At 37.0% G+C, this 14,181-nt stretch overlaps 1 protein-coding gene across 3 annotated transcripts in view; it reads right to left on the bottom strand.

Moving 5' to 3' along the window:
• The window catches only part of LOC126176887 (dynein heavy chain, cytoplasmic), a 228,059-nt gene that overhangs the window by 197,836 nt on the left and 16,042 nt on the right, over positions 1-14,181 (bottom strand). For all 3 annotated transcript variants that reach the window (XM_049924087.1, XM_049924088.1, XM_049924089.1), the window contains exons 2-6: positions 11,636-11,735; positions 7,089-7,262; positions 6,746-7,001; positions 4,733-4,919; positions 2,471-2,691 (exon numbers count right to left, since the gene is read on the bottom strand). In XM_049924087.1, coding sequence (XP_049780044.1) covers positions 2,471-2,691; positions 4,733-4,919; positions 6,746-7,001; positions 7,089-7,262; positions 11,636-11,735 — 938 coding nt within the window. The remainder of the gene's footprint in view (positions 1-2,470; positions 2,692-4,732; positions 4,920-6,745; positions 7,002-7,088; positions 7,263-11,635; positions 11,736-14,181) is intronic.

Below are 14,181 nucleotides of genomic sequence, written 5' to 3'. Positions count from 1 at the left end.
TTTCACTCTGACTATTCCACCTACAGGTTGAATTGACTGCTATAATGCCTGCAAATTTAAAATAAATATTTTTGTCTAATTAACTTACTTTAGGAATGGGAATAATTATTTTCTATCACTGTAACTGACTGCACTGCATTGTTGTTGAGTTGTCAGTAGGTATTTGTTATGAAGATACAAATGCCCATGTTGCATTCAGTATACCTCTGACTTCCTGAAGTGCAATATCAGTTTATTTTGTATGCAATAATAATGGAACAATGCCATTTTACATCCTCACCCTTTTGTTGAGTGCCATATTACTGTATATACATCTTCCGTACAAAAATTACTATTTATTTTGTTCAGTTTTTATTTTCACATTGTATAAGATTTTCTTCAGAGTTAGGTAGTAGAGTGAAATATTCCCTTACACACGTTAAGATTCCAATAGGATAGAAACAGGCAGTGTGGACTTACAGTTGAAGTTCTATCAGATCTGGTGACCTATAAAGTCAGTGAAGATGAAGCTGATGACTTAGAATTGGTAGTTATTTTCATCATACTGTGACTAAAGAACAGCAAACAGGAGCCATAAGGTGTGAGGGTAATAAATGAGCTAACCTGCGTAATTCCATAATCACAGTATTCAAATCATAATACCTGTTACAATGCTATGTCTTATTGAAGAATACAACACCAGTACGGGTGGCATTGATCTACTGGACAAGCACATCATTTTATAAAATGAGGATAAGAGCAAAGATATTGTAGTGGTCACTATTCACCCGCATGATTGATATCTGCATGGTAACCACGTGGCATGCTTACCAAATTGCTAACCCAAATGAGAATCTCTCACTTTTCAATGTCCAATGGAGAACAGTGATATGCCTTCTAAAGAAAGAACAAGGACCACAACCAAAACGCAAAGGACGACAAAGAAACAAACTGGTGGGAGGTAAGGTGAGTTTCTTATAGTTTCTTGCACTGAAGAAAATGTTCTGCTTTTTGGTAGCCAATGTCCTAAAAATGGATGGTCTATAGTTTTTGTACTAATATACTAGAAGTTTTCAAAACAGCCTTTTTCTTTCATTTATCACTCAGAGTATCACAACGTAAGAAAGACTGGAAAAATAATAAAGTTTTGCAAGTAAAGGGTTAATGATCAATTTTTTCCACTACTGACTTGTTGGATAAACACAAGAACACTTATTTCTTACACAATTATCTATAAATTTGGCACATTCATGATAAGAGACAACAAAAGGTAAACTATGTACAACGTGTATATGTATCTCCCTCAATACCACTTTATAATTTGACATGTACTGAAACAAAACAAATAAGATCAACAGATGAATATTTAGATAGAATGCCCAACACACATTTATATGCATCCTTATATCAATGCTGCCACATGAGACTTAAGATGCAAAATACACAGCACAAAGAGAGAGAGAGAGAGAGAGAGAGAGAGAGAGAGAGAGAGAGAGAGAGAAGGGTGATGGCGGGAGATAACTCTGTCCTGCAGTTCCAAGTGGTGAAGCTGAGTGATCTGATGCTTCTTCAATCAAGTTTAGTACAATAGCCTTTTTAAGCAGTCTCTATGAAAAATTGTTTCACAGTGTGAAAATCATTCAGTCATCTGTAGAATTAATTTATTTGTGATAGAATAATTTAAAATATAAGGAAACTTCTGCGTAAACGTTTCCTCATCAAAAAATTGTGTTATCTCAGTTGATGTTTTCAGAAAGGCTATTGCTGCATTAAAAACAAAGGTAAGCAATTGCTGGCTTCACAAAATCTAATAATAAGAGATCACCACTGCAATTTCTAGATCCCAGACAGTATAAAAAACAGTATTCTAGGAGGAATTCTCAGTCACCCTATATGTATTAGAAACCCAGTTCAATATTTTATATACCATATTTAGGCAGTTAATTCTCACTACACAATATTTCTTTCTACCTTTGATAGCATTACAACTTATTCTTTCGCATCTTTTTTAAGATTTTACTACCAATCACAATGTTTAACTGCACTACTGTTTAAGACCATACTCACATCTAAGAACCAATGATGGGTTACACATGAACAGAAAGATAAACAAGAGTACCAGCTTAGACAATGCTAGCATGTATCAGTAAATGAAGCTTTTCAATTATTGTCTTATTAACAAAACAGCAGGTTATAAAATGAAATGTGGGTATCTTCTCAAGTCTCCAGGCATAAAATTCCACAGCACTAATCACTTTCTCACCCTCATAATAAACTTTAAATGACAACCAACTGAATAAAGGAAATGCAAACACTCATTTAATATTTGTTTTAACTACACCTCTCTTCTCATTCAAAAAGTAAGTTCTTCCAACCTCAACAGCTCATACAAATGGATATTTTTAGTCCACATTTTTACTATTGTTTGTTTCTACAAAAATGCACATTTATTATTAGACAATGCTTTCATTCATCACTGAAGTGTGAATACCTTCAACAGCTGTGAGCCAAGGTCTCTTGATATTGCTTCTACAAGCCTTAGCGCTCTCTGGATGGGATACTTTGTGGATCGGATTTTTCTTAGATGTGAAAAGATGAGCTGAACAGCAGACCGAATACGGTCTAACTCTGTCGCAGACAGTAGATCATTAATTGGAAAATCCTTCATCAATGGATTGTAATCATTCACTGTGGCTAAAGCTTGTTTAAGTCCTGAAATAAGCATCATGTAAATTCATTAATCTGTCAAAATAAAATATTTTCTACCACATAATAAAAATTTTATAGATAAAAAACAGAAAAGAAAAATGTACACTTCATGTGATAGTTATTTATGTCCAATAGGCTGTTGATCACGACACACTGAACATCTTGAGTAGAAAAGGAAGGCCCATTGCGCCATTTCTGGACACTAATCATGCTAACATCCCGAATATTCATCACTTTTCAAAACTAAATATTGCTAACTTGTGAACTACTGGTGAACACTGATTACTGACAGTTGTCCATGAATTTTTAACGAAAAAGCACCTTTATTTCCACAATACCTCCATCTATTATTTTGGTAGAATGTAAATAATTTAAACAACAGTAACAACTTACCAAATAGAAGAGGTGTTGAGTTGTTGACAGACACACAAATAAGACTTACAATTTTTATTTACACACACACACACACACACACACACACACACACACACCACTGTGTTGGCCTTTATCAAGTGTATGTATTTGGGGGGGAGTGTACACTTGTGTGTATGTGTACACTAGCTTGGTGCAGAATTCATCCAGAAACTAGCACAGTTTTAAGTCTTGTTTATGTCCTGTCAATGACTTCAGGCAGAGATTACTTATATTCACTATTTGTCATAAAAGTTGTTTTCTATGCCAGGGATTCCCAAACTTTTCCTCTGATGGAACACTGAGAATCCTGGTACTTTGATGATACATTTTTTTTTATTTTGAAAGTTAATAAAATCTTTAAAAAATGAGAACTGTTTCATTCAGTGATTAATTTTGTATCATAACTAAAACATAGAAACCATAATAAAAGTTTAAAAAATAATTATAATTTAGCTGAACAATGGAAAATCCAAGGTGGAATTCATCTGCCAGAGAGTGTGTGGTCATATACGTGTGTGTGTGTGTGTGTGTGTGTGTGTGTGGTCTTTTATTGACAAAGTTCTTGTTGCCCCAAAGCTTCTGATTTAATTGTACAGATACAAATATCTACTCACCAAGTGGCAGCAGGTGAAAACACACAAACTAAAGATTACGAAAATGTGTAAGCTTTTGGAGCCAGTGGCTTCGCCTCCTGGCAGGAGGGGTGAAGGTAAAGGAAGAGGGGTGAAGGTAAAAGACTGGTGAGGTTTAGGAAAGTGGGAGAGTTCAGAAAAGTCACCCAGAAAAAAGGATCAGGGGCGAATTATTGGACACGATCAGTCTTTCCTTCTCATCACATCCATTAAATCTCCCCAGCCCGAGGTTCTGGGAGACTTTTCCAAACACTCCCAATTTGGTAAGCCTCTTCAGTTTCCTTTCTTTTGCCTGTCTACGTTTTCGCAGATTGATTATTTTCGTCAAAAATAATTAGTATCATCAAAACGTCAGGAAAAACACATGTTATTAATAGTTTTTTATGGAGCACTTACTCATCTTATGCAGAACACCAGTGTTCCACAGAACACAGTTTAGAAAACATTGTCTACACCACACACAGTCTCAAAGTTGACCCAGGAAGTCACTAGGAACCAGACACACAACAGACACTGAATGATTTACAAAAATATTGCCCCATCAAGAAACATTTAGTTGATTACCTCCTTAACATGCTTACATTCAAATTGAAAATAAAATTCATGGAAGTATGTTCCATCTTTGCAATTAAATGAAAGGCAGTAGTTTGTTTTCTGTCATAGGTGTTTCACTCCTTTTTTTCATGAAGCATCTTCAGTGGACTGTAATACATGTGCTTCATAACTAAAAGATGCAAATCACGTGTGAAAAAAAAAAGAGAAAAAGAAAAAACTGCCTTTCACTACTTGCAAAGGCGGCATGTATCTCCACAAATCTTGAAGGAACTACGGAATAAATGGAAACTCCATAAATGATTAACATAACAATACTTATGACAACAGCACGAGGTCCAATTTGGCAGCCACAACACTTTCTAAGTTATTTCTACCAGCTATGCTACAATTTCAGTGGTTGGCAAACCATTTTACTTTATTTAAATTTTTGTATAATAAATTACCTGTATCAGTGTCAAAGCTCACAGTAGCATGAAATCTTTTCCCATGCTTCAGAATGTCCAGCGTTAGAGCTACTTCAATGCTTTCACGCTTTTCCTGAATCCTATGCAAAGCTCTCTCAAGGTTCAGCCAAAAACTAATTTCTTGTAGGGCTGTTCCAGATGAGGGATCTCTGTCCAGTTTTGTTACCTGAAATAATTGAAAATTACACATTTTAAATGTTGCTTGGAATCTATTCAGTATATTAGTATTAAGTAAATCTATCAATGAAAGTAACTTACACATACTGATTAAAAACACACAGGTAGGAATGAAAGAAAGTTTAGAAAGTCAAGATTCAATCAATATCAACTTCATTAAAGACGGAAGAAGAATGCTGTAAGAAATCTGTCATTGCCTTGAAGAAATTCCCCAATGTGCATCTGAAATAATTTATGGAAACCATAGAAAACCTAATTTATGATAGCTGAATGGGGAATTCTAATCCAGTGCCTTGACCACTGCACCTCCTAACTCAAACACAGTGACAACTGTAGCCAGTATAGTAATATCTAAATGTTTTCTAGGCAAACAAAAATCAAGCATTTCATTTAAGATCTGCCAAACGTATGCAGCTGTAGTTTGAACGTAAGGACAACATCAAAACTAAAAGAAAAAAAAAAATATCGATAATTCTGTTCATGCTACACCTAATGCATCCAGAAGCAGAGTACCTGCTAGGGTTGCTGCTCAATGCTGAGGGAAGGGGATGGTGGTGGGAGGATTGTTTTCCTCTTTGTACTGCAAAGACTAGGTTACTCTGAGCATCAAATGACTGAAGTTTATCTCATGTCCTGAAGATAGGATACGGGCTTTACAGCTGCCTTCTTGAATAACTGATACAACTTACAATAATCAATAATAACGAATTACACTACAATGAGCACAGCATTCAACAGTTTACTGCTCCACACTTGATGCTGGACCAGAACCACGAGTCACTGTAAGGTGGATGAATATACTTTACTTACATACAGTCAACAGAAATTTTGTTGGAGAAGTCTCTTGGCTGCAATTACAGCCATATACAAACAAGACTATTTATGTTTAGGGAAAGAACACAAGTCTAAGCTTTCTTTCCAGATTCTTACTTAATGATAACAAATTTTATTTACTGCAGTAGTCATCATTTTCATTTAAAAAAAATGTGCCATACTACTATAACTGTGAAGCAACATCTGTGCAACAGTGGTAATCCGAAGTCGATGGTCCAGATATAATTGATACAAAATGATTCACATGCCTCTTTGGCTACCAAGAAGAGTCTAGAAGCAGCCCAAATAAATGTAATTTGCACTAGTAACACACACTTTTTCTCCAGTAAATAGAGTATTGCATCAAAGGTAGAAATAAGCAGTTCTTGCTTGTCTGTCTGTCTTTGTATGTTTCAGCGCTCAATTAACACTCATTATATCTATCTATCTCTGGATCCCGCTCCAGCTACTGCCGGGTCTGGGTGCTGACGAGTCCTCTCCATTTGGCTTGGTCCTCCCATCACTTTTCTTCCTCCACTTGCTGCCAGGTCACACCTCTCCTTTCCACAGATATTCTCACTCATTTTCCACCGTGTTCTTGGGCGCCCTCTAGGTCTTTTCCCTTCCATCTTTAGTTCTTCCATAATTTTGGGGAGTGTGTGCCCATGCATCCTCTTAACATGCCCATACCATCTTAATCTCTTTTTTTTTTTCAATTTCTTCTCTCATACTTTCTTGTTTAAGGTCCTTTCTAATCTCTACATTCCTTAATCTGTCCATTCTTATGGTTTTATCTATGTATCTCATATTTCAATGATGATACTGATATGTACAAGACTTGGAGATCCGGCTACTAATATTATTAGTAGTAATAGTATTAACTGGGCTTTCATACAACTAAAATGAGTAAGTTTAATTTCAGAGTCACAGCTCTGCACATGAAGTAAAAGAAAGGGAGAAAAAAAATCTGTTCATATACCACAATAATCTAGGTATTCTTACCTTCTGAATCTCCTTTATCCACCTATTTACTCCATTTTGTAACTGATTAAGAAATGAAGAGTCTTCCACCTTGTCACCAAAGTCTGCTACTTTCGGTTTACGTCCTTCATCCAAGCACTGTTTAATTGTTGCCGAAACAACAGGATGTACAGGCAGTGATATCTCTGGTATATCAATATTTTGCTGCAAATGTAAAAGACCCATTTCCAGCTCAGCCATTTTTTTCTCAACTGAGGGAGCCATTTTGTCACCATCTCTGTAATGAACAACACATTTTACCATTATTATCAGAACACCTGTAGGTTCATTTCCATAACCAAATAAACTTTTCTTTTAAACTCACCTATCTGCTCTCCCTGATTCCTGGACATATGATTTGAAGTATGGTGCCATTGTTTTGCTAATAAAGGCATGGAGTGTTTCATATGGAGAACCATCACTGAAATTCACCAATCTCAACTGTGAGTGAATGCTCTTATCTGCTTCTATCACAGCTCCTCTCTTGATACAAGCAAAGCTGGGAGAAAGTTCAACACAATATATTACATTACATGCTTTTCTCCATTCGAAAGATACATACAATCTGAAGTACTTTAAACAATAGTGGCTACAAAATCGCACAACAGTTGCGGGTTTACCAACATGAAAATTCACTTAATCTGGTAAAACTGTAAGAGATACTCATTCTAAAGAAGTTACGTCCACAGTGCCTTAGTGTTCTAATTATATCTGTCAGTGTCATGTCTGAAGTAACGACAAAATTCAGCTAGTACATGGTAAGTGAGCAAAACCTGACTTCATGAAACTGCATTCTGCATGCTCTCAGAGAGTATATTTCTTACAGTTCAAATCACAGAAGATCAAACTGATATTGGCCCCTACACAAACATGAGAGAATATCATACAAAGCCTTATTCATAATAAATCATGGATGTCAATCAGAAATGAACTATTTGATCATTTGTCAGTCAAAGAATTCTGTACAATTTTCCAAGAGTACACAACATTTCAATGAAGGAACTGTGCATCAATCAAGCAATATCAAATTTAAAGCCCAATTTGTCAAATCTAAAAGTCTTTTAACATTATTAGAAATATGAAAAAGTATGAAACATCACATTAACAGTCTTATATCCTTAAGAAGGTAAGAATGATAAAACCGTACTGAACAAGAAAGAAGCAAATGAAAATGGTGTTGAGCGTAAGCCTGTGGTGCTCTTGTTTATTATGTAGCTAGTTCCATAAAAAAGTGAAAGTCATGGACATTTTTACAATCCATCTAATCATTACATGCTATTTGCTCTTACAACAGTATATATAAGGGGGAATATTAAACAATGCATACGAAAAAAATAAATGTGTTCCATCAAAATTCCAGTCTCTCTGTGCAAAGCCTGCAAGTGCATTACAGAATATGGAGGTCAGAAGCTTGCTCTCTCTCTCAATAAAGCAGGAGAAAGAGCAATCTGTGGCAGGTCTAATGACAATGCCGGTTTAGTCGCAACTGTTTTGGAGCACACTGTTTAAATTACATTGTTGCAAATGGGCTCTGCAGCACATTATCCCTACGGTTTGCTATGTTGATGTCATTGTCAATTACAAATCCCATTTTGACAACATTGTCAGTAACGATTGCAATGGGCATGGGAGTATCAAGAGTGGACAGTGGATCAATGGATCAATGGAAACATGGTGTCTGGCCAAACGAATCGTGTTTCTTCTTACACCAGGTCGATGGTCATGCCCAGATAGGTTGAAGGTCGTGTCCAGTTACTCCGTCATCAACGCAAATGGCTGGTTGGAATATACACTGTGTCACAGTCTCATGCCGGTAACGGCAGTATTATGGTATGGGGGACATTCACCTGGGTTTCCATGGCACCTGTGGAAATAATCAGTCACCAAGACAGCTGTGGACTATGAGAACATTACTGCAGATCACCGGCATTCCTTCAAGCTTCATGTCTTCCCCGAGAACGATAGCATCACCCAGCAGGACAATTGTCTAAATAACAAGGCCAGAATTGTACTACAGTGGTTTGAGGAGCACAATATAAGACCAGAAATGGGAAACACCATACTGGAAGAAAGGAAATGATGTTGACTTAAAAAGAAACTCCCAGCTAAGAATTCATGGAAGCCCGTACTCAATGTACAAAGGGACAGCTGCTACTTTCAGCAGCCAGTGACACATGTTTTAGTTCGAATCAGAAGTATAGTATTGTGTTTTGCACTAGATAATACAATGTCTACAAGGAATATTACTATTTTAGTTTCACTATCAGTATTCTCTTGCTATTATAAAAGTTTGTTTTCAGAAGTTGTGTAAATGCATATATTCCTGCAAATCATTACTATATTAACACTGGGAGCTTCTATTTGTCCAGTTTTACCAGCACACTGAAGGGCAACAGGGTACGTATGTAGTGCCCCCTGAATTTTCCGAAAGTCTGGAGACACTTGTGTTCCAGCCGTTTCGAATACACGTTATTTTAAAGCAGGGCGTCAGGATGAGCATGGGATTCTGCACCCATTTATTGTTTGTGCAGGCTAAACTGGAAGGGAGATAGTTCGTCGGCACCGGCAAGTGTTCAGTGCGAAGAATAAACACATATGGCCCGGAAGCTCCGTGGCCGGCTGCAAAGAGTAATGTAGCTTTGTATTGTTGAAAAACAAATGGAGTGACTCGAGATAGTGACTGTTTAGTAGATGTTGTACTGTTGTTGGGAGTACGTGGACTGGACGTGTATAGTCAGCCACGATAAAAACTTATGTATTTATTGTGTTAAAAAATGTGTAATTAACTGATCTTGGGGGCCCGGTAATGTGTGGGCTTACGTCATAAAGTTTAGTTTTTTTTTTTTTTTTCAAAGTGGAAATAAATATGTTCTGGTGCATTGAATGAAATTCCACGAGTAGCGTATTTTTAAATACGAAGAGAGAGCGAGGGAGTGAAAATTTCCCCTTCCTAGCAGTGAAATCTTCGGAGAAGCATCCGGTGCTAGCAGAAGACATCGGCGCTGTAAGAAAGCAGAAACCAGCATTCTTCAACAAGTAAGTCCACGTAAACGCTTAAGCTGTACAGAGGGAGCTTAACATTACACCGGGCCACACGGGGTGCATTCAAGTAACTCCTGTTGCCGGAAAATATTGCAGTACATATGATCAGCCCTGTGAGAGCAGAAGGCAAGCCAGCATGCATTACACAGTTCCTAATGGTTCACGAGGCTGTGTGCAAGTATGTATTAAAATGTTCTCAGATATTTTAGGAATTTCTTCCCGACAGCTATAGACTCTTCAAGAGAAACTTAAAAAGGGGGTAACAACATACAAGGACTGTAGAAGGTACATCCAAGTTCTTATGCTCATAAAAATAAGCTACATCGAAGTTCTTGTGCTCATAAAAATGTTCAACAATGAAGATGCGAATCAAATGAAAGCACACATTAATAGTTTTCCAGAGGAGAAAGTTATCACAACAGAAGGTCAAGTAAAGAATATTTCAGCCTGGACTTAATTAAAAGCTGTATGTACGCTTCTTCAAAGAAAAACAGGTGACTTCAGTGACTTACAAATATTATTCTACCATCTTCAAGAAATTCTCCAGCAACGTTTAATTGGAGAAATCAAGAAATGACACTGCAATCTCATCATGAAAACACTGAGAAAGCTCAGCTTGATGAAAATCATATTTACAAATGCCCTTAAGTGGGACATGCAGTGTGTCCATAGATCTGTAACGAGTTACTGTTTATGTCTACACTAACACACAGCAGCATGTTTTACTCACAACAGCTCTCCGATTATAACTTGGGAATACATGCTGATTTAGGCAAATCATTCATAGGCATGTGGCATCGGGCCTAGCTGGTCAAAGAGGTAATGAAGTGGCATCCTGTGTATTGAAGGTTATGACTTCGGGATTCGCACACAAAAATAAACTCATTTTGTTGTGTGATTACTGTGTTGGACAAAACAAAAATCATGTGATGATGGCTTTAATGCTGCTTGCTTCAGGTGTCTTTGAAAGTGCTGAAATCAATTTCTTAGCGTATGGTCATGGTTACATGCCTTCCAATCAAGGCTTTGGCACTATAGAGAAAAAGGAAAAGAATGTTAAATGCATGGTGCCTGAAGAACTGGAAAATATGGTGGCCACGGCTAGGCTAGGAAAACCTTTTATGGTAATCAACATGGGTGAAGGTGATATCTTTGATCTGGCTTCCTTAGCTAATACTCATTTTGATGAAGTACACTGGACTGAGTTCTCTTTGTTCAAAAAGATACAGAACTTCAATGATCTGCCATCCTTAGAAAATATGACCCAATTTCCACCATCAAGCAAATTAAGTGAAAAGTAAAAGAAGGGCCTCCTTGATGTGATTCCATTTCTTAATGTGAAATATAGAGCACTTTATGAATATTTATGCAAGTATACAAATTATTTGTAACACAACTTCCATACAATTATTCCCATTTTCCTAATCTTTTATTTTTGGCTCATTCAGTGTTTCCCACTTCCAATCTTCTATAGTGACCTCCTGCTCATTTCTTTGCCACCAAATTAGTCTGATCTGAAACTGATGGAACACATCTGGATCACTTCTGGGCATCAGCTCTGTACTCAAAAACCCCCGCCCCACAATATACAGAAATTTCATGATCTGAGAACAGGCACCTGATGCATCATATCTTCAGAAACCTACCATCAACTTGTCGAATCCATGCCATACAGAATCACTGCTGTATTGCATTCCAAAGGTGGATCAACACGCTATTAAGTACCTGATCATAATGTTTTGGCACATCACTGTATTAACAACAAGGATGTAGGACAAAATGATTACACATAATACAACTAAAAATCATATGCAACAAACACAGCCTTACCTGCACATTTTAGGGTTAGTAAAGCGTACTTCATTTGATATGTAATATGCAACTGCTTCTTTCTCATCTTCACCTTCACCTGATTGGTCATTGTCATCATCTGCAACAGATTCAAGAATTATGCTTCTTGAGTTCAAAGTATAAAAGAAAGTTTCTGCAGACAATGTGTGAATATGATACTACACTCACAAGACAGTTTATTGTCATTACCATATCCAAGTACAGATGGCAACTATGTATAGTAAAATGATGTAAAATCATATGCAGACCCAAATTGTGGCACAGCTGCTTAATCTCTTATAGAAATATGTAATATAAATCATAAAGGAAGTGGTTAAGTACCAGACCACAAACACAAAGGCTTCAGGTTTGATCCTCTGTCAGTCCTGGGATTTTTATCTGTCACTTTGCACTTCTTTTATCTCTAGCACTGTTCATTAAAAAGAAAACTGCCTAGTTGCACCATAGTTCTGAGTCCAACAATGTATCACCTGCAGCAGGACCAAGTTTAGTAAACCACTGTACTGTGGTATTCAAACCAACCTTCGGGTTGTTGACAGCTTCGCAATATACAGACAATTACGCCAAACAGTCAGTCTCACATTTATTGTTAGATAGGAATGTTGCCAAACTATACAGTGAAATGAAAGATGTGCTGTATAGACTGCCAGTAGGAGACCGCTGTCCTAGCTAGGCTGTCCACAGTGTGGTTGCCAATATGCACAGCACAATTTTGGAGCTCACTGAAGCTTCACTGGTACTTGACAATTTCACAATCCTTGTCCAGTCAGTTACAATTAATCCCAACTCAATTTCCTGGGTAATCATTCACTAATAACACTAGCTATTGTCTTCATAACAGAAAATTATTACAGTGTTCCACCTTTTGTCACTCTTTCTAGCATCAAACTACTCCTGTAATAATCTTGTGGTATCCTCATGTGCTGTTTCCATTGACTTCTACGACTCCAACAACTTCAGTGGAATGATTCAAAAGTCTGATCAAACAGGGTATCTTAAGAATGATAACAGTTTTGTCATTCACCGATTTATTTATTGTAAATCCAATAATTGCAATTTTTCTTTCATTCATTATCGAGTGGTTTAGAGGCTGACACACAGCAACTTTCAGCACAAGTTGATGTGATCTTGTATGCTTTGTCAGTGTTTGTTAGTATAACAATCTACATATAACAGATGGAAATGTTTCCCGAGGACCTGTCTTCAAGGTGTTTCCTTGACAATAATTTTCATCTAATGTATACTGCTGCTGTCTTTCAGCATCTAAACCACATGATAATGATTTAAAGCTGAAATTTAAATTTTAGGATTTACAATAAATGTTTGCAGTCAACAGCAAAAATGTTGTCATTCAAAAAATTCAACATGACTGAATTCAAATCAAATAGAATTTTGCCTAGAAGTATCGCTGTAAAGACGTACTGAGCAATATTTGAGAAAACCAAGAAAGCCATTCATTTGACAGACATTTTTATTTTATTTTTTGTTTTGTCGAACCTACATCTATGTCTGTACTCTGCAAACAATTGATGTATATAGCAGAGTGTGCTTCCCCTTGTACCACAAATTAACATTTCTTTCCACGTCATTCCCATATGAACTATGTGAAAAATGGCTTCTTAAATACCACTATGCAAGTCATAATTAGTTTAACCTTGTCCTTGCAGTCACTGCAAAAGTGATATGTAGAGGTCTTTAGTGTATTCTTGTATTCCTCACTTACTACTTTTACTTAAAACTAAGTCGAGAGAGAGGGGGGGAGGGAGAGGGGGGAGGGAGGGAGAGGGGGGGAGGGAGGGAGAGGGGAGAGAGAGAGAGAGAGAGAGAGAGAGAGAGAGAGAGAGAGAGAGAGTGGGGGGGGGGGGCAGCTGAGACTTGGTTTTTTCATTTGCATGATGCTCTCGTGGAGCAAACATCTATGTGATCACTGATGCTGCCCTTCCTTGTATAAATTCAATGTCTATTGATAGTCCTATTTGATATGGATCCCACAGAGATCGTATCAACCATTTCAAGATGGATAATATCTGGTGTAATACATATTGGGTATTATGATCCGTTTTCTTTAATTTGTCATTTTCTTCTTTTAGCAACATTATCAGTACAAGAACCTATAAATGGCAGATGGGGTACACAAAATAGATGTCGATAAAAACTGATGAAATATTACCTCAGAGTGAGTAAGCCTATAAATCGCTCTTCCACAGAAACCACATCAATAATGTTGGGTCTAATCAAACTACCTTGGTTCAATAATATTTAAAACAAATTGAAAAATTTGTGGAGACTTTTGTAACTGTCTGATAAAGTACTCTGGATTATTTTTAGCTTCTTGTACAAACTGGTGAAAGGATCTGTAGTGTTAATGATATACACAGTGTGCATCCATACCTCTTCTCTCTCCTGTCAGCTATCATTTTTTAGCGTGAAGGGAGATTGAATTTAATGTCCAGTTGACATCGAGGACATTAGAGATGGAACACACGCTCAGATTGTGTCAAGAGTGGGGAAGGAAATCTGCCATA

Source organism: Schistocerca cancellata, chromosome 3 (assembly GCF_023864275.1).
Source record: "Schistocerca cancellata isolate TAMUIC-IGC-003103 chromosome 3, iqSchCanc2.1, whole genome shotgun sequence".
NCBI lineage: Eukaryota > Metazoa > Arthropoda > Insecta > Orthoptera > Acrididae > Schistocerca > Schistocerca cancellata.
This window is presented reverse-complemented; position numbering and strand designations above follow the sequence as displayed.